A 21,451-nucleotide genomic window follows, 5' to 3' on the forward strand; every position below is an offset into this window, starting at 1 on the left:
TCTAGAGCACAGGCTCAGTAATTGTGGTGCATGGGCTTAGTTGCTCCACGGCATGTGGGATCTTCCGGGACCAAGGCTCAAACCCGTGTCCCCTGCCTTGGCAGGTGGATTCTTAACCACACCACCAGGGAAGTCTGAGTAAGCCTTTCTTCTTTTCTAACATAAGCATTTAGTGCTATAAATTTCCCTCTAAGACTGTCTTTAGCTGCATGTCACCAAATTTGATACGTTGTGTTTTCATTTTCATTCAGTTCAAAATAATTTCTGACTTCCCTTATGACTTATTCCCTGTGACTTATGGGTTATTTAAAAATGTTATTTAGGGACTTCCCTGGTGGCGCAGTGGTTAATAATCTGCCTGCCAATGCAGGGGACACGGGTTCGATCCCTGGTCTTCCCAGACCATGCTGCGGAGCAGCTAAGCCCATGTCCCACAACTACTGAGCCCACGTGCTACCCACACGCCTAGAGCCCATGCTCCACAACAAGAGAAGCCCATGCACCGCAATGAAGAGTAGCCCCTGCTCGCTGCAACTAGAGAAAGCCTGCGCACAGCAACAAAGACCCAACACAGCCAAAAAAAACCCAATGCTATTTAGTTTCTAAATATTTGGGAAACAATATTGTTTAATGATTTCAATCTTTTATTACATTTACTGAGAGTTGTTTTATGGCCCAGAATGTGACTTATCTTTGTAAATATTCTGTGTACCCTTGAAAAGATTGTGTGTTCTGTTGTTCTTGGGTAGAATATTCCACAAATGCTAATTAGATAAAGTTGATTATAGTGTTGTTCAAGTCTTTTATATCCTTACTGATTTTTTGTCTACTTGTTCTATCAAATATTGAGAGATGTTGAAAGTTTCAGCTATAATTGTAAATTTGTCTGTTTCTCCTCTATATTCTAATCAGTTTTGCTTCATGTACTTTGAGCATTTAAATAAAAAGGTAATGCTCCAAATAAAGAGCACAAATATTGACAATTCATGTATCATTTTGATAAACTGACTCCTTTGTCATTATGCAAGAACACTATCTCTGGCAATACTCCTTCCTGTGACATCTCTACATTGTCTGAAATCAATATAGTCGTTCTAGCTTTCTTTTAATTAGTGTTAGTAGGTTCATTTAATTTCCATCCTTTAACTTTTTCTTCCTTCTTTCAGCAACCCAGAAGACTACTGTTTTACATAGCAAAACACCATGTTGCGTTAGTGTTTTATAGAATTATAGACTTATTGGCATAAAACTTGATATTGACTTATTTGGAAGGTTGTATATATTGACTGGTATACAAAAGACAAAATTTGCACACATAGGCAAAAGCTGTATACTTTTTGCTTTATTGCAACATTGTTCACACTAAATCTAATACATGTGAAGTACTTAGAACACTTCTTGACAATATTAAGCACTGTAGAAATGTTTACCACCACTCCATTCTTTAACTTTTAACACAGCTGTTTCTTTACATTAAAAATGGCCAGCTTGCTTCCCTGGTGGCGCAGTGGTTGAGAGTCCGCCTGCCGATGCAGGGGACACGGGTTCGTGCCCCGGTCTGGGAAGATCCCACGTGCCGCGGAGCGGCTGGGCCCGTGAGCCATGGCTGCTGAGCCTGCGCGTCCGGGGCCTGTGCTCCGCAACGGGAGAGGCCACAACAGTGAGAGGCCCGCGTACAGCAAAAAAAAAAAAAAAAAAAAAAATGGCCAGCTTGTAGTTGACAAGATGTAGTTGGGTCTTTCTTTTTATCCAGTCTGACAATATCTGTCTTTTAATTTGTATTAAGACCATTTCTATTTGATAACATTATTTTCAAATTTCTATGGAACAAATACAAGGTTGACCAAATATTAGGCCTGAAAGTCAACCATGATAAATTCCCGAAAGTAAAAACTGTTCAGTTAAATTTTCTGAACACAATATAATAACACTAAAATTTAACAAAATATTAACTGAAAAATTTTGAGCTATTTAGAAAATTTTTAAAATCCCTCCTAGAGCACAGAAATGTGAAGTCAAAACAGGTGTTCAGAGATGAATGGCAATTAGAATACTCAGTTAAGAGCCTGGGGCATGGACTTGAAGTCATGTAGCCCAAATCCATGTTCTGACTCTGCTGCCCACTGACTGATTGTGATCCAGGTGCTTGAAATGAAGACAGTAATACCTATCTTAGAGGATTTTTTTTAAATTAAATGAGATGCTACTTAAAAGCACGCTTTAAAAATCATTTATTTTTGTGTGTGTAATATTTCACAGTCCCAATTTAGATATGTAATAAGGTAACTTTTTCTCTGTATAGATCTAGTCCAAATTCTGCTGATGGTAGAAAACTTAAACTTGCATATTGACAGAAACTCAGTCACATCTATTTTAGTCTCTTGGGGGTAGATATTCAAGCAATCCAGAACCTTTCCTGGCCCCTCTCTACACCTCTGGGTCAATTCTTCCAGACTCAGATTCTTGGGCAGGAGCATCTGTTTGGCTGATCCTGAGTCACATGCCTTCACACAAGCTTTCAGAAAGAGAACAGAGGAATGTCTGCCCCCCTTCAGCTTCCATAGTTAGATACAAGATCTTTTACACTCATACGGAGACTTCTCTACATGCTGAGCAGCCAAAACCCAGAAGATGTCTACCATATCTCCCTTTTCAGAAAGGGAAATTTTGTTTCTGTCCTAAATGTTTGCCCAGAGTGTGCTGCACTCCATGATTCAGCCTTTCTCAGTGTCTAAAGTCTTATATTCTTATGAATTCTTCCCTAAACTATGGTTTAAGATATGTATAATGCTTTAAGCCCTTCAGCCTTTGGGTCTTGATCTGCAGAGTTATTTGGAATAAAAAATTCATTGTAATAGTTCAATGGGTAGAAGGGCATGGCAACTAGAAAAGTGGGGGAAAGAAAAACCTTGGCAGAAAATCTCCTTATTTTATTGGGTTAGGCTGTCTTTGTTATTGTTGTTAGAAAATATACGGGATGCCGCCAAAGCTGTACTTAGAGGAAAATACACAGTATAATAAATATGAGTATAGCTTTGAATTAGACCTAAGTTCAAAATATCCCTACTCTGCTACTTACCAGCCATGTGACCTTGGAGAAATTATTTAATCTCCTCAAGCCTTAATTGCATCAACTGTAAATGATATTAATAATACTATTTCACTCAGAGAGACGTTGTGAGAATTGCATGAGGTAATTCATTTGAAACACTTGACCACTATGCTTGTGTGAAAGGAATCCTTGGACAATCTTGAGAAAATGGTCTAGGAACCTTCTTGGTCATTTTTCACATGATAATTCTTCCAGTGGGAACCGTCAGTAGAAGAGCATGATACACAAGGCTTAAGCTATACTAGTTCCATGAGATAATAGATGTAAGATATAACCAAGCATGGAGTGTTTGCTAGATTTTACATTTTGCTGATTTGTAGTATAGTATTCCTGTTAACACACAGACCAAGTTCATCTCTCAGTGTTCCAGATGGAAAGAAAAGCTGTAGTTAGATGACATCACTGTCAAACTTGGATAAGCAAAGGAAGGTAAGGTGGAAGGGAGAGAAGCAGTTGCCACAGCATATCAATGGAGCCAAACTCTAGATGAGTCTCTTACTATATCCCCTTCTTAAGAGAGGGGACACACCCGACTCTCTGCCCAGAGCTTGGAAACCAGTAAAGAGAGAAGCTTCACCATCAAAGGGCTGAGAAAAATGTCTATAGATAGTGACTTATTACTTTTTTTTTTCTGGCTGCACTGGGTCTTTTCTTCATTGCGGTACACAGGCTCTCCATTGCGGTGCGTAGGCTTCTCTAGCTGCGGCACACGGGCTTCTTTAGTTGTGGCTTAGTTGTCCCGCGGCATGTGGGATCTTAGTTCCCCAACCAGGGATCAAACCCGTGTCCTCTGAATTGGAAGGCGGATTCTTAACCACTGGACCACCAGGGAAGTCCCCGTGACTTATCGCTTGATACTTCTTTGATTTGAAAATAAAGGGACTTCAAGGAAAATCCCTTCTTACTGATAACTGTATTGCTGTAGACAATGTTTGTGTCCTGCTGAAATTCATATGTTGAAACCTAATCCCCCAATATGCTGGAATTTGGAGGTGGGGTCTTTGGAGGTGATTAGGTCATGAAGGTAGAGTCCTCATGAATGGGATTAGTGCTATTATAATAGAGACCCCAGAAAGCCAGCAACCTATTTTTTTTAATATATAAATTTATTTATTTATTTTTGGCTGTGTTGGGTCTTTGCGCGAGGGCTTTCTCCAGTTGAGGCGAGCGGGGGCCACTCTTCATCGCGGTGCGCGGGCCTCTCCCTGTCGTGGCCTCTCCCGTTGCGGAGCACAGGCTCCAGATGCGCAGGCTCAGTAGTTGTGGCTCACGGGCTTAGTTGCTCCGCGGCATGTGGGATCTTTCCAGACCAGGGCTCGAACCCACGTCCCCTGCATTGGCAGGCAGATTCCCAACCACTGCGCCACCAGGGAAGCCCAGCAACCCATTTTAAAAGCACCAAAGTATAGACTTATTTCACTAGACACATGATCAAATTCATTTTATTATGAGGATTTTGTCCCTTCTTTACATGCGACAGCCTGGGCTGCTTTAGGAAGAAAATGAATACTCACGTTGAGGAGGGTACTTGCTCTTGGGCAGCTCCTTGCTGATGGGGAAGGTGAGCTGGATCCTGAAGCCTGGTCCTCTGCTTGGGAGGGGAAGTGTTCTGCCATAGTCTGAACAAGCACAGCCCGTAACTCTGCTCCTGTCTGGAGCGCTACAGGCTGGGAGCGTGTTTGTGTGACTCAGGAAGGGCAGAGGGCCTGAATCCTTTCTAGGTCGTGGAGGGGTGGGGATTCTCGGGGAGCTGGGGAGAGAGTCTGGGAAATGTGGGCATGAGGAAGGGCTATGAGAGGAGGATAGAGAGGAACTGAGGAGGCTGAGTGAGGTCAGGAAGGTAGGCGTGCTCAGCGGGACCCCTCCAAAAGTTTAAATCAAGAGGGAGGTGCACTGGAATGAGGGGGCAGATACTGTCACATCTCCCGTCCTCTTACTTGGCATTGCCCTGTTGTGCTGGTGTCTTCTTTCGCTCCATTTCCTTCCCTAAATTGACTCTGCACCCTGCTCTCTGCTGGGAAGGCTGACCTGTATAGTTGCAGCAGGCCCCCTTGTCCTCTGGCTTCTGACAGGGTTCAGCAACAGGGGGAGACCTGAGGGCGGGGCAGGACGCCCGCTCCATGCAGCACTCCCCCTGGGCTCTGGTAACAACCTCACTGATTTGGGCCAAGGGGTGGCTAACAGCCCCATGTTATAGCTCATGCCCTGCACTCTTCCTGTGGTTTCTTACATCCTGCTCACACCTTTGTAAATAGTCCCTTTATTAAGCCTTCCTCAAATTATCCTGATTTGGGTGGGCCACCTGTTTTCCTGCTGGGTCTTGACCAACATAAATGCCTCCATGACTCCTTAGTAAAACTGCGGCTCACATCTCCAGCAGAGGTCAGAGGGAGATTGTCCAGGGAAACAGTGAGGCAGGCTTCAGGCATAGGACAGCTGATGACCCGGCGAGGTTCTGGCCGAGACGCAGCTTCCACCTGCGGACCATCAGGCAGGGAAGTGCCAACCAGCAGGCAACGTCCCAGATGTGAAACCATGGTCCTGGGGTAACCACCTGCGTTCCCACGCACACAGAGGAAGGACCCTGCCCCAACTAGGTACAGAGACAGCTCTAGAAGGATTCTGCGCTCATTTGTAGAGGCAGGGGAAGGAAGGTGCATTGAGGGTGACTTTTTCCTTTGTTTATATTTCCAGGTATTTGGGGGAACGCACACAGGTTATTTTTTACATTAAGAAAACAACAGAATTTCATTTAGGAAAAATGAAAGAGTGGGTGGAGCTGGGGGCAGGGGTGTTAACACGCTTTCCCATGTGAAGGCTTCCTGCCTTACCCTTACCCCCACCAGCCTAACTTCCTGAGAACCTAACCAGACCTTAGACTCAGCACGTGCCCTCTCTGTACCGTTTTCTGTCACAGAAAGGGCAGGAGAGCTGTGCTGTTACGTTTATGATCCCTGTTGCTCCTTGGACCTGTCAGACCCCACTCAGGTGCCTGCCTTTTCAGCCCGACCTGATGCTGAACCTAGTTCACTCAGGCCACTCCTGGTGTCCACCTTCGCGGAGCTCTCCTGCGTGGCTGGCTCCATCCCTGAGAAGCAAATCCTGCCCGGCTGCCTTGTGCTGGGGAAGGCCCTGAGCTGGCCTCAGGCTTGGCTCTGCCCTGACTCGCAGTGTGACCCTGGGCTAATATTGCTTTCTGGGCCTACTGCCCTCTGTGTACAAAATGGATGTCTGCTCCCCAACTCCAAGATTGCTGGACTGGGGAAAGGAATTTCCTTAGGAATGATCCCTCAGCATTCCCTTTCCCTCGCCTGGCAAAGCTCACATGCAGTTGGGAGGCAGGGCGACAGGAGCAGGGCCTCTGGTCCCTTTGAGAAATACAGTTCCCTCTGTGGGAATGTGTGGGTTCGACTCCCATCAGCCAGGGCTAGAGCAAAACCATTCAAATGAAGGAAAAGAAAATGTCTTCTATGGATTCTGTGTCAAGACTATCAGCGTTGTTGGCGGGTTTAACTTTCTTCCAAAGGTGGAGCTGAAACAGACCCAGGCTGAACCCTGAGGGAGGGTACCAGGCCGAGGGGAAGCCTGGCACCCAGCCAGGCTCAGTTAATGTTTCCTCCGTAGAGTCCAGGATGTTCACAGGACAGAGGGGAAGGGAGCACAGCCCCATAACAAGATCAGTGGGTGATCTTGAAGGTCTCTCTGGACACTGAAGTTGGATGGCCATGGTCCTACGTACACCAGAGCTATCCAGTCAGCCAGTATAGCTGGGAAGGCAAGGCCAGCGGCTTTGGGTGCCATTCTGGTCTGGCATTCAAGGCTGCACACATGACCTGCCTTATACCTCCCCTCACCACCCCTCCCCAAGTTGTCAGCTCCACTCTGCTACCACTGGGATGGACCCAGACTCTCCTGCTTCTGTATCTTTGCTTAAACCGTCCCTTCTACTTAGAATGCCTCACCTCAAAGCAATCTGGCAGAGCATCCCTATTTCCACCAGGCCCAGCTCAAATCAAGCGCCTTGGGAAGCCTTCTGTCTGCTCCTTATTAGATTTTCTTTCCCTCTCCTCACACTTCCCATGACACATTGTACAATTAGGTTACCTATTCCTGTCTTGTACAGGCAAACCATAGCTGAGGGCAAGACCACTCAGCTCTTGGTTGACAAGTTTTCTTACTAGAAACTAATGTCCCACAGTTTGTACTGAAGCCATCCTAACGTCTGTGACTGACGCCACTAGTGACACCATGATAAGCTCACCGACGCACTGAGAAGTAAGCCTTGTCTCTGTTGGATGCAAAAAGACCATCCCTGCCACACCCCTACTCTAAGCAAGCATCTAGGCCAGAGGAGGTGGAAGAGGCCTTCGCATTGGATATGGGATTGAAGATTTAAGATAACCAGGACAGAGGCCTGAGAAATGAAGTGAGGCTGTTTAAGTAACTGGAGGAAAGCACTAAAGTTATGAAATCAGCCAGCCGTTCTTATGGGGTTCCACTACCTAGTTAGACATAGGGGTCCAACTAGAACAGCCAGGGGCAATTACTGGAAAAACAAAACTTTTCATATTTATACTCTAACAAGTTGAGACTGTAAAAAACTGGCTTTATCTTAAGGCGAATGCTGTTGGCGGCCTTGACCATCTTACTCTTGTCCTCCTGCACCTCGACTTGGTTGGGGCAGCAGCGTGTGCAGCCCCTGACTAGCCAGCTACGGCTATCCTACTCCTCTTGGCCAACTGACTTGGGTTGGGAATATTACCTGATCCTGAAGGAAATACAAGGGACAACTGTTGAGGGATTTCTGAGAGATGTTTTTTCTTACTCATAAGAGGCGCTGGCAGGAAAAGAAGGCACCACGACTCTCATCCCCTTTTTTCCTCGCTCAGAACGCTGTGCTTGAAGCTCGGCTTGGAGCGGAGACAACCACCAGGAGACCATGACGGAGCCCTCAAATGACGCTTTGGTGGCATGAATGACATGCATTGGCCGTCCCTGGTTTACAGAAAAATGACTTAGGAGGGACTCACAGTTTAGTGTTATCCAGCGCCAATCAAGTCCTAAGCCCGGGTCCCGGGTCCTGGAGCCCTTGGGAAGCTCCCTGATAGAGCTTGCTCTGGAGCGAGGCACCCAGGAGGCAAGCAGAATCTTCCCCAAGTCAGCTTGCTTCTTTTCTGTACTGATTTAAAATTTCTGCACTCATCACTCTCTCCTTTTTGTTGGCACTTTTGCTCTGTGGATAACAATTACTTTATTATCAATCACTTTGGATAATTCCCTTTTTCAATAGGTCAGTCTCACAGGGACCCTGTTGGTTGTTCCTGGGCTCTGGTGGCTGACAGTTTGACAGCTCCAGGTGTGCGCCCGGCCTGAGGGCGAGGCATAGCTGTGTGCTCCCAGGCTGGATTGGTTTGGGGGCTAACGGCCTGTGAGAGATGCACACACCCCAGAGGACACATCTAGCAGAAGGTTTCTTCTAGGAACTGCGCTGTTTCCTGTGAGAAATCCATTCCATCTGGTTTAGGTGGGGCTGAAGCTCTCCTGATTTTCCTTCTCTGCCACAGAGGTGAGCATGTGACCCAGGCCAGGCCTATGACTCTCCTAGGGTCCATTCCTGTCCAATTACTTCCTGTAGGCTGGATAGGGGGCCATCTCATCTGTTTCCTAGAGACTTGGCCTCATCACCCATGGCCATAGGAGCCTCTGAATCTTTCTCTGGAGTCCCCTTTTCATGCAGTTACCTCACCTGCTAAACTGTCCCCATCCTGCAGAACCGTTTTCTCCTGGACTTCCAGGCCACCACCCCGCTACTAAGCCCTGGCATTATTACAGGGGCACATGGGCCTCATTTCTCTCTCTCCCACAGCCCCTCTGACTCCCACAGGGTCTCTGCTAGCCTGCCTGACACACTTGGGCAGAGCCAACCAGCAGGGGCTCTGTCCTGCTTCAAGGCCAGGAAGCCACTGACACCCTGTCCATGAGGCAGCCTGGCTGTGATCACCACAGCCACTGGCCAGTGAGGAGCACCATCGCCTGAATTGACCAGCACTGGGCTTGTTTGGCCAGTGACTATCTATCGTCAGAGTTCTCATAATTGTGTGATTGTGTCCTCAGGGCAGGACCAACCTTTAGATCTTTTCCTCCCTTGATATTCCCTCTCCCCCAAACCCAAGCACCTCTCTCATTCTACTGCTTTTTTTCTTATTGTTGTTGCAGTACGCGGGCCTCTCACTGTTGTGGCCTCTCCCGTTGCGGAGCACAGGCTCCGGACGCCCAGGCTCAGCGGCCATGGCTCACGGGTCCAGCCGCTCCGCAGCACGTGGCATCCTCCCAGACCAGGGCATGAACCCGTGTCCCCTGCATCGGCAGGCAGACTCTCAACCACTGTGCCACCAGGGAAGCCCCTCTACTGCTTTTATAATAAGAAATTTAGTCAGTCCTGGCTATTGTCCTATCCTGATGAGAAAGGGCCTCTGCAGTATACTGTATCATTGTTCAAAATACTCATGGTCCCACCCCCAGCTCCTTCCCTACTGCCTCCTGCCAACACACACACACACACACACACACACCAGAAGACGACAAATCCCTACCTTTTGAACTCGGGAGTGACTTGCTTGGGCTGGTAAGACGCAGGCAGAAACGACAGTGCCACTTCTGAGCAGAGACCTAAGGGCCAGTTGTGGTTTTCTTCGTCTCCTTCTTCTCTTTGTGAGGACACTGGGTGGGTCCAGAAGCGAAGACAGTATAGAGAAGAAGCGCAACTGACCCACAGCAGACATGTGATGGGAGCAAGATGGAGGTTTGGGGCTTTAGCCTCTGCTGACTGACAGAACCTTTCGGGCCTGCTGACCAGTTCCCTTTTTCCCAGGACATATCCTGGGGCTGGAATATTGGGCCGAGGCAGTGGGGAGCAGAACTCCCTAGTCTGTTCCTGGTCTTGGAGGGCCTGAAGCTCTCTCTGTCCTGAAGACCTAAAGCTGGGGTCTTTGTACTTGACTTTCTGCCACAGCCTGGCCTCTGGTCATGCCTGGGTCTGCTCTGACCAGCTCTGTTCCATCTGCTCCACTTTCCCAGGTTTGAAGTAATAACACTCCCATAACTTCTTATTCCAAAGCAAAGGACATAGCTTGCCCAAGAGTGATCAGTGGTTTCATTTAAAATGTGCACATTGCTTGGAAATATACATAATCATATAAAATTATTTTATTAAAATAGAAAAGCTTTCCAGTATATTGCATTGAAGACATTTATATAGAAAAAGCAATTGCAACAAACATGCTACATCACCACTGAGAAATTTTGAAAGCTTTAAGTGCCCACTTTTTTTCTTTCTTTTTTTTTTTGCGGTACGCGGGCCTCTCACTATTGTGGCCTCTCCCGTTGCGGAGCACAGCCTCCGGACGCGCAGGCTCAGAGGCCATGGCTCACGGGCCCAGCTGCTCCGCGGCATGTGGGATCTTCCCGGACCGGGGTACGAACCCGTGTCCCCTGCATCGGCAGGCGGACTCTCAACCACTGCGCCACCAGGGAAGCCCTAAGTGCCCACTTTTAAACAACATTTTGGTATAATATGCATATCCCTATATTTTTCAGAAGGTACATATAACACTGAAAAAAACACTTCATGTAAAATCTAAGCTTAGGTGCATATAAACAAGAAGTATTACACTGAATAGCTTATTTCAAACTGTGAAACACATTCAAAGTATTCAATTTCTTAGACAACATGCAAACATTTTCAAACTTAGATTGACACTTTTAAATATATAAACCACAATTCTTTATAATTCTATGTCAAAAAAGAAAGTCAAACAGAACACTTATCTACACTGTGCATATCACAAAAAGCAAATGTGTCTTCATGAACGGAAAGTACTGGGTTAACACACATGATTGTCATTTTACAAATATGGCTATTCACCTTCTTCATAATAAAATAGAAAAATCATGTATTATTTACACGAACTACTAATTATTTCACTTTTTGGCAATTACATAAGTAGCAGCAATTGGTTTAAAGGTCGATCTTTAAAAACTCTAAATTTAACTTGGATGATACCAAAGAATATACATCTGGTTAATATAAAAATGCATAATACAAGTCGCTTTGATGGGATATAACTTCTCCCTTTCACAAAAGTCACAGACACACATTAGGAACCACTGAGACTGTCACTTACAATATATTATATGAGTGCCGTTTGCTTAGCTTGCTTTTGCTTACCACATTAAATGGATTCCTGAATTAGATTTCTGTAAATTAAATTTGCCTGATGATTTATATGATAATTCCAAAGATGCCTTATCTTTATTTCATACTCTAATAGCAGTGGCTCTTTGCTCTGACCCCTCACTTCTAGACAGAGTCGGGAATATCTGTAAACAAACACACACTCTAGGGGCACTTTAATACTAAAAAGAACTTGGAAATGAAGTTTTTGTGATACGAAGCCCACAGTAAAGTGAGCTATATTTCTACAATGTGATCATCTCATTTACCAATGATATAGAATTTGTTTTAGAGTGGGGGACCCATCTAATGAGCAAAATATAAATTGTAAGGCAGTGATCCGCCAGAAGGAGACATCCTCTTTTCATCAGTATTTGGAAGAACGTATTGTAACATTTGTAGAAACAAAACAAAACCCTTACTAACACTGGTGATTAAGAAAAATACTGTGTGGTGCATAGAGGTTAGAGGTGACAAGTGCTTTGACTTGGCCACTATTCAACTATAAACCAGCAGTCCTGTACGTCTTTTCCAAAGTAGAAAGATTAGATCGAGGAATATTTTGCACTTTTCATGGGCAGTCAGTTGTGTGTCCAGACCCTGTGCAAGGCGAGACCCAGGATGAGGAGGAAGAGGTGGGAGTGGCAGGGAGGCTGGGCCCTGGCAGCGGCCGAAAGCACACTGCTGGAGACCTGCACCTGAGAAATGATGAGGGCGGACAGAGGGACGTGGGCCGCCAGGGTAGGGCTGTCGGAGTTGATAAGGGATTCGATCTTCTCTGCTTCCTTATTGCAAGCCTCAATCTGGGAGAGGATAATCAGATTCTTTTAATATAAAATCACAGAATCCATGAAAAGGTCAATCAGACAAATTCCACAAATATCCTAACACCAGGAATACGCTTTCTCTTTGTCCTTCTTTTCTTAGCCAAAGTAACATTTTAATAGTCTCAATTTATTACACAAAAAATAACTGCATCAATGGAAATCAAATGAAAAAAGCCATGACCCACACTGCCACTGCCCTTTCTTTTCCCACAATCCTGTTCACCCCTTCTCCACGCTTAGAAGTTATCTTTTCAAGCTTAAACATAGTCACAGGGAGTGGCTTTTCAATGCCCACCGACACATCAGGAGGAAAGCAATTAGACTTAATGAGCTTCCTAACTGTGGCAGTTTATAAATGGCTGTATTCACCCCCTTCACTGGAGCCCTCACTATGTTGACACTGAAACTTGGGCCTCCTGAGTGAAGTTCACCTCTAGATTGTGAGCTGGCCCATAAGACCAGCGCTGGTGGGCTCCTCCTCCCCAGTGGGGGCACAGCCCTCGGGAGACAGGAGTCGGTCCTGGCTTTGTTACTGCGTGACCTGTGTCAGTCCCTGCCTTCCCTGGGCCTCAGCCGCCTCCTCGTCTGGATGATGAGCAGATGCCTTCCATCTCTGCACGCTCTGAGTCACAGCATCTCAACCTCTGCCCTCTCCCACTGCTTTGCGTTCTGTTGGCCACTGCTAACCTAGTGCAGCTCCGCCCCTCAGAGACTGCCATGCTTTCCTTCCTCCTGCCCTCACCCCCTCCCAAGGCCTCCATACTTGAAAGTAACAGGATGCTTGCACAACATATGCTGAGCCCCACCTGCAAAGCTTTTGGATAATGATCCACAGGAATGATCAGGATCACAATTTCTGATTCGATGCTGAAGTATCCAAATACGTCACACTGTGGGACAGACACATGCATGCGGATCTTCTGAAGTATTTCCAGAACGGTTATTGGCTTTTTGTTTGCCACCTAGAGAGAGAAAAAAATTCATTACCTGAAAAAAAGAAGAATTCCTTATTACTGCCTAAGCTGCCTTGCCACCTTGCCTAAGCCACAGAGGCTCTTTTAACCAAGGAACCCCTAAGTGCGGGGCCCCAACAGGGCCTTGCTGGCTGAATTCTAAAATATCCACAGAGCCCATTCCAACGGGTTTGTTGTTTTTGTTTTCTGACTGCTGAGTTTTCTGGCTGAGATAAACACTCTCACGAGGAGCTTTTTTTTTTTTTTTTTTTTTCCCGGTACGCGGGCCTCTCACTGCTGTGGCCTCTCCCACTGCGGGGCACAGGCTCCGGACGCACAGGCTCAGCGGCCATGGCTCACGGGCCCAGCCGCTCCGCGGCATGTGGGATCTTCCCAGACCGGGGCACGAACCCGTGTCCCCTGCATCGGCAAGCGGACTCTCAATCACTGCGCCACCAGGGAAGCCCCAGGAGCACTTTTTTAAGGGACAGTTCTGAGTTGGATGCCACAGGAAAATAATTAAAGCCTTCCTGTAAAAATACAGGTGTTTTCATAGAAATGGACATAATTTTCTAGGTAGTGGCAGGTGTTGGCTGCTACATTTCTAGAGACGAGTCTCTAAAACAGCAAGCAGAAAAAGTGATGATACAGCAAAGGGAAAGAGGCAAAACCATCAGAGGAATGTGGCCGGTTCTGGACGCAGCCCCCGGCGGCATGGGGACCATGTGAGGGCTGGCAACCTTGAGACCATCTGGGCGTGACCAGTCCCTGGCTGCCTCATCTGCCTCCACTATGCCGGCAGGGGACCTTTTCTGAGAAAGGCCCGGGCTGACGGATTGCAGAGGAAGGTCACCACACAGCCAGGCTGTAGAGGGAAGGAGCACAGGACGGAGCCAGACACCTTGAGTTCAAACCCCAGTTCTCCTGGTTGTGAGCTACTAGACGGCCTTGGGCAAGTTGCTCCCGTGCAAATTAGTTTCTTCATCTATAAATGACATGACTCATTCTGTCTGTAGGACTACTGACAGGTTTATCGATAAGGTTTCAACAGTACACAGCACATAAAGCAACCTACCTTAGCAATAGTATCCAGTTTTTCTTTGTCAAATAAAACTCTTAACATCCCAGCACATAACGGGCAACAAGCACCTGTATAACAGAAACCATTTTATGTGTGTTCAGAATTAGAAACAAAGAGAATTCATAATAGTTGGTGAAATGACCAGCCCTTCATTTTGTGCTGGGAAAGTCACAGCAGTCCTTCCTGATGACTGCACTTTTAGATATGTTCCCTGACCAACCTGGAGTCTTATACTCTATACATTTACCGAAATCCTTCCTCCATCCCTGCTTTCCTCCTGTGCTACTTCTCAGGTGGGGCAGCTGTGGTTTAATACAGCACAGGGAGAGCTGGCCTTTCAAGACAGGCAGGGCCTAGACCCTGCCCTGCTCAGAACTCACTGCGTGATCCCGGGCAAGTGTTTCCTGTCTGCGAAACACAGGAGCAAGTGTTTCAGGGATTCCATGAGTGTTTAATTCAAATTTAATTTTTAAAATTATTTTAAACTGTTAGACCATAATAAAATGTCAGATCGTGGTCTCCAGGAGGAAAGAGGCTTTGTTCTGCTCACTGCTGTGTCCCCAGTGCCTAGAAGGTGTTTAGGACATAGTGGAAGCTCAAGAAACATTTGCTGAGTTCATGGACAGAGGAATGAACTTGTTAAGACTCCAGGTTAATCTGTTCTGTGCAGACTTGGGATAAAGTCTCTTCTGACATCTCTGTCTAACCGAAGAGTATGAGACTGTAAGGTAAGCTGTTTGAAAACTGTCACCACTTATAATAGCCTGTACGAAACAAGACTTTCTTGATTATATGCAACAAAAACAATTAAATTAGATGCTAAGGCCAATCTAAGACAACAACCATCTTCTGTTTTTCTCAATTTCAAATGTTTGTGTTCATCAAAACTACTTCAATTATTCATTCATTAGTAACCAATTCCTTATTCATTAACTTTATAATATGCAAACACTATGCATTTGAACTAATAACCATAATTCTAGCAATTAAATATTGCTGTTTATCTATTGGTGTTTAAGGCAGGATTGAAAAAAGTTTTCCACATTGTTTTAAAATCACCAGACCAGATGATGTCTAAGGCAGATCCACAGCTTTTTAAGGTTGGCCCAGAGTAATGCATCTAATCAGCATCAGCTGGAGTCAAGACTTCCTGAAAAGTTTAAACACACTAGTCATCTCTCTTCTCAGTGACTCACTCTCTGGAGACAGATACGCAAATCCTCCCACTTCCACCCCTGCCCCACCCCAAATACTGCCAGCCTACCGGGTGGGATGATGGGTTTGCATTCGGTCGCTGAGAGCGAAGGACATTTCACAGCAGCACACTCAGTGACAGAACTGTGCTCAGAGAGGACCCCGACAGCCTGGCAGGGCCCATAGTAATCGACCGCCACCCGGTCCGAGTAGGCAGCACACACGCTACTGTAGGTCTCCCCGTTGTGCCCGCAGATGGGCTCTGGGGCTCTGCAGAAGGGCTGAGGGCAAGAAAGCACAGTTAGCCTGTAAACCTCTGTGGTGCACTTTTCCTAACCAAGAGTGCAGAGTAGGTCTCCCTATTTTCAGGAAGGAAGAAAAACAGTATAAATTCTTGGACCCTCTGAAGTAAGCTCCTGAGGTTGCTAAACATGGGGTGGGGCTGGGGGCAATAGGGCTGTCCCAAGATGAATTGAAGAGATTACTTTTCTCAGCCTCTCTGGGACTTGGGTACTCATTCTCTGTGAACTGATATGAGATAAAAATCCTCCCTCCCTCCAGACTTCCTTTATTCCAGAAGAACCTGTTAGAAGAAAACAAGACCAATCTTCATGCAAATTCAGAGGCCTTATCATTTCATGCTGGGTACGGGATAAGGAGAGGGAAGAGTGCAGAGATCAGGAGAGCAGACAGACTGGCTCCACGAGGTAGGTTAGGAACATGGAAGCGAAAACTTGAAGCCAAGAACAGGGAACAACAGGAAGAGAAGACTAGGAATTCAGAGTAAAGGTATCAGTGCACTTGGAACATGATCTCTGAGGGGAAACAAGCCCAGGGGGATGACCTGAAGGGATTTTCCGACAATGAAGACCAGGAAATGAGCAGCCAGCAGGTCCGGTGTCAGCCAGCTGTGGGCAGGGGGTGCTGGCCCAAGGCTGGGCTTCCCCCAGGCAGAGGGCCCAGCCCATAGATCAGTGGTACTGTGGGAGGCCTCAGTGGGGTTGTCCTTGGGGTTATTTGTAACATGAATACAGATTTCACGACCCTCAAAGACTGAAAGATAAACTGATGTAAGACAACATTAAGTTTCAGAGAAATTTTCAGTCACTTTTCATACCTCAGGTGGGACTTCAGTGGGACGAGTGGGGAGAGAGCTCTTTTCTTAGCTGTTTTACCTCGCATCTTCCTGGGCTGTTTTCTAATGAGGGCCCGCAGAACTAGGGGAAGTGAAGATGCTGCTGACCAATGCCAGGCGTGTGAGACTTTAAATTCTTTTCCTAATGGTTGGCGGCAAGAAGCCTCCCTCTTCTTGCTCTGTACACTAGATGTGCAAAGGTTCACACATGAGCAAGGGGGCCCTCCAGTGTTAGGAGGAAAAGCCAGCCTCGGGATGGCTCATTTTTGGTGGAGGACTGAGTGCTCTAGATTTGACGGGATCCACAGCAGACCCTGAAGGGGTCTCACTGCTGATTCATGTGTAAAAGATCATAAGCTGATTTCATGCTCAGCGTACTTGGGTTTGTCAGGTAAACAGTGGTACCTGGCACGGGCCTTTGTATAAGAGGCTCTTCCCCCTCTGGTACAAAGTGCAGAGATTGCTGTGCTCCATGTGGTTTGTATCACAAACAGGATCTCGGACCTGGTCACAGGTGAGCTGTCTTGGCAAACACTCATATTGGCTACATCCAAATTTATCAAAAGTTGTCAGGCAGACTTGTGGTTTGGGTATGCATCTGAAAAACACAAACGCAGCACCATGAGCCAGTGGCGTAAGGGACCATGGTGGGGCCGGCAAAGCACTGACGGGGCACAGGAGGCTGAGGAGAAAGTAAGAGAGCAATCAGAAACAGTCCCTGTGCCCAAGAGCTTATGGAGAGTGGGGAGTCGAGCGTGCATGTAAAGCAGGCTATCAGGTAGAAAATCACACACCAAGTGATCGTGGGAATGAGTCATTCTGACTGGGGAGCCTGGAGAAAGCACCGGGAGGAGGTAGAACCAGGAGGATGAAGGCCTGCCAGGCTGAGGGAGCAGCACAGCAAAGATGTGATGCCTGAAACCCTGTGGTGCTGGGGGAGAGGGCAGGGGACCCCGAGAGCAGGAGCAAAGTATGCTTGGGGTGGAAGAGGCATCATATGAAGCCATCAAATGGGCTGGGGCCCAATGCTGGAGGCCTTCTCGTTAATAATAAACGGAGCATTTTCAGAGGCTTAATTATCAGCTTGGCTAATATGAGTCTATCTTAAGAGAAGGCTTCACAGTACGTGCTGAAAATTTCAGGTTTCTGTGCTTACAAGGCTGAGGACCTGATGCTGGCTGGTAGTGAATCACTGAGAGAATGCCACCCCCTGAAGCTGGGTTTTCCTAGTAATACCTGAACCTTGCTCCATTCTCAATCCCTGAACTTCTTCAGAGGCGTTAGGGAGGATGGTTCTTTTCTTCTTTAGACTCTTTTTGCCTCCCTCATTTCTATAAAGGGTATTTATAATTTTCTATAACAAGATAAGACCTACGAAAATGTTTAGCTTTTACTGGGTATTTGAAATAATAAGATACACAAATATTAGTCTATAAAGTAAAAGGAGAAGAATGTATTAGCTAGCATCATATAATTTCAAAGGAAATTGCTTCTATTCTTTTTAGAGATAAGCTTCCTGCACTGAAATCACCACCACCACCATCACTACTACTAATGTGGTTGCCTCTTCTGATGGGATTTAAAATTAGGATGCACGTAAAGAGAAATTAAGAAAACAATCCCATTTACAATCACATCAAAAAGAATAAAATATTTAGGAATAAATTTAACTAAGGAAGTAAAAGACCGGTACTTGGAAAACTATAAGACACTGATGAAATAAACTGAAGACGACACATAAAGATGGAAAGATATGCCATGCTCATGGATTAGAAAAACTAATATTGTTAAAATGGCCATGTTACTCAAGGCAATCTACAGATTCAATGCAATCCCTATAACAATACCAATAGCATTTTTCATGGAACTAGAACAAATAATTCTAAAATTTGTAAGGAAACACAAAAGACCCTGAATAGCCAAAACAATCTTGAGAAAGAAGAACATAGCTGGAGGTATCACTCTCCCTGATTTCAAACTATATTACACAGTCATCAAAACAGTATGGTACTGCACAAAAACAGACACATAGATCAATGGAACAGAATAGAAAGTCCAGGAAGAAACCCATTCTTATATGGGCAATTAATCTATGAAAAAGGAGGCAAGAATACACAATGGGGAAAAGACAGCCTCTTTAATAAATGGTGTTGGGAAAACTGAACAACTACATGGAAAAGAATCAAATTGGACTACTTTCTCACACCATACACAAAAATAAATTTAAAATGGATTGAAGACTTAAATGTAAAACCTGAAACCATAAAACTTCTAGAAGAAAACATAGGCAGTATGCTCTTAGATATTAGTCTTAGTAATATTTTTTAGATATGTCTCCTCAGGCAAGGGAAACAAAAGCAAAAATAAACAAATGTGACTACATCAAACTAAAAAGCTCTTGCACAGCAGAGAAAACCATCAACAAAATCAAAAGGCCGCCTACTGAATGGGAGAAGATATTTGCAAACGATATATCTGATAAGGGGTTAATATCCTAAATATACAAAGAACTCATACAACTCAACATCAAAAAAAAACAAACACCCAATCAAAAAATGGGCCCCAAGGATCTGAATAGACATTTTCCCAAGAAGACATAAAGATGGCCAACAGGCACATGAAAAGATGCTCAACATCACTAATCATCAGGGAAATTCAAGTCAAATCACAATGAAATATCATCTCATACCTGTCAGAATGGCTATTATCCAAAAGACAACAAATAAGTCTTGGTGAGGATGTAGAGAAAGGGAAACTTCGTGTGTGTGCGAGCGCTCACACACACACACACACACACACACACACACACACACACACAGGAATATTACTCAGCCATAAAAAAGAATGAAATCTTGTGACAACATGGATGGACCTAGAGGGTATTATGCTAAGTGAAATAAGTCAGACAGAGAAAGACAAATACTGTATGATTTCACTTATATGTGGAACCTAAAAAACAAAACAAATGAACAAACATAATGAAAGAAACAGAGTCATAGATACAGAGAACCAACGGGTGGTTGCCAGAGGGAGGAGGGTGGGGAGAGGAGAGAAATTGGTGTGGGAGATTAAGAGGTACAAACTTCCAGTTGCACAAGAAAGGAATCACAGGTATTAAATGTACAGTATGGGGCATATAGTTGATAACTACGTACAATAATATCCTTGTATGATGAAAGACAGTAACTAAACTATTATTTCAAAATGTATAGAAATACTGAGTCACTATGTTGTATACCAGGAACTAACACAGAGTTGTAGGTCAATTATACTTCAAAACTAACAAACAAACTCATAGAAAAAGATCAGATTTGTGGTTACCAGAGGCAAAGGGTGAGGCGAGGGAGAATTAGATGAAGGTAGTCAAAAGATACAAACTTCTAGTTATAATATAGAGATGTAATGTACAACATGATAAATGTAATTAACACTGCTGAATGCTATATATGAAAGTTAACAGAATAAACCTTGAGAGTTCTTAGCACAAGGAAAAAAATTTTTTTCTATTTCTTTAATTTTGTACCTATATAAGATGATGAATATTCACTAAACGTATTGTGGTAATCATTTCATGATGCATGTAAGTCAAATAATTGTGCTATACACCTTAAATTTATATAGTGCTATATGTCAATTCTATCTCAATAAAACTAGAAGAAAGAAATTAGAATGCATGTAGTAATAATTTTACAGAAATTTAAGACATTTGAAGAGAAATAATGAAAAAGAAGAACATTTAGAGCTTCACTATCTATTAACATCGAAGGAATGAGAACAAAGAATATCAGGAGAAATTTGGTAATTTTGGAAGGAAAAACATTACCAATATGAACATACAGAAATAAGAGGATCAATAGGAAAGGCTGAGACTCTGGGGGGTAAATTAAAATAAACACGATCAGGGCAGGGACTTTGTCTTGCTTACTATTGTGTCCTAGTGTTTAGAAAGATGCCTGGTATATCAGTAGATACTTGATGAATGACTATAACTTTATTTATTTATTTATTCTCAACTTTTTGTTTTTTAAACAATTAGTTTTTGAACAGATAATACAAGCCCATGTAGAAAGTGAAAAGACACAAAATCATATACAGTGAAAAGTAAATCTCCTTCCTACTCCTTGTGTCCCAGCCACCTAATTCCTTTCCCCAGAGGCAACCATTATTATCAATTTCTTATTTATTCTTCCAGAGATATTTTATGTAAGAATAAGCATTTATATATGCTGACTCAAAAAGTATGTGCATTTAAAATGTTGGTAGCCTTGGACAAATTGCCCTCCAAAGAGGATGTACCAATATTCAGCCCAAAATCCTCTTGTATGGGAGTGCCTACTTCCCTACATTTTGTTATCAAACTTTTTACCTTTACCAATCTGGTAGACAGAAAATGGTACACAATTGTAGTTTTACTTTAATTTACATTTCTCTTAATATGAGAAAGGTTAAGCATTGTGGTAGATCGGCTAGATGATCATTCATCAAATTCATTTAATCTTCTTCCTGGGCATACATCTAGACTACATTTCCCAGCCTTCCTGGCAGTAGTTCTGGCCAAATGACTAAGTTCTAGACAATGGAGTGTGGCTGGAAGTAGAGATGAATTTTTAACCTGGCCTATAAAAGTTTCTCAAGAGCAACCTCCATCATCTCCCTTCTCTTGTCTGCTGGACAGAGGAGGACTAGAGGCTGTAGGAGCAGAGTTGCTAGATGGAAGGATCCTAAGTCTCTGAATCACATGTAGAAAGCCACCTGCTGAACACCCAAATGGACTGTATTTGAACTTCTACTATGTTAAAGCACTGATATTTTGTATACAGTAGCTAGAGTTACTCCCCACCAGCTAATATAAGCATCTTTTCAATTGTTTAAGAACCATCTGTACTTCTTCTCCTATGTTTACATCCTTGGTCCAT

General features: G+C 44.5%; 1 protein-coding gene across 6 annotated transcripts in view; it reads right to left on the bottom strand.

Annotated features, from left to right (window-relative positions):
• Window positions 1-10,287: 10,287 nt before the first annotated feature.
• Window positions 10,288-21,451, bottom strand: part of RECK (reversion inducing cysteine rich protein with kazal motifs) — a 71,831-nt gene continuing 60,667 nt past the window's right edge. For 5 of the 6 annotated variants that reach the window (XM_060300761.1, XM_030884234.2, XM_030884237.2 and 2 more), the window contains 5 exons: window positions 16,941-17,133; window positions 15,471-15,681; window positions 14,201-14,274; window positions 12,979-13,134; window positions 10,288-12,148 (listed from right to left, as the gene is read on the bottom strand). In XM_060300761.1, coding sequence (XP_060156744.1) covers window positions 11,927-12,148; window positions 12,979-13,134; window positions 14,201-14,274; window positions 15,471-15,681; window positions 16,941-17,133 — 856 coding nt within the window. In that variant the 3' untranslated portion in view covers window positions 10,288-11,926. Of the gene's footprint in view, window positions 12,149-12,978; window positions 13,135-14,200; window positions 15,357-15,470; window positions 15,682-16,940; window positions 17,134-21,451 lie in introns of those variants that run through there. The other variant, XM_070045725.1, reaches the window with a different exon arrangement.

This window comes from Globicephala melas, chromosome 6, assembly GCF_963455315.2.
Source record: "Globicephala melas chromosome 6, mGloMel1.2, whole genome shotgun sequence".
Classification (NCBI taxonomy): domain Eukaryota; kingdom Metazoa; phylum Chordata; class Mammalia; order Artiodactyla; family Delphinidae; genus Globicephala; species Globicephala melas.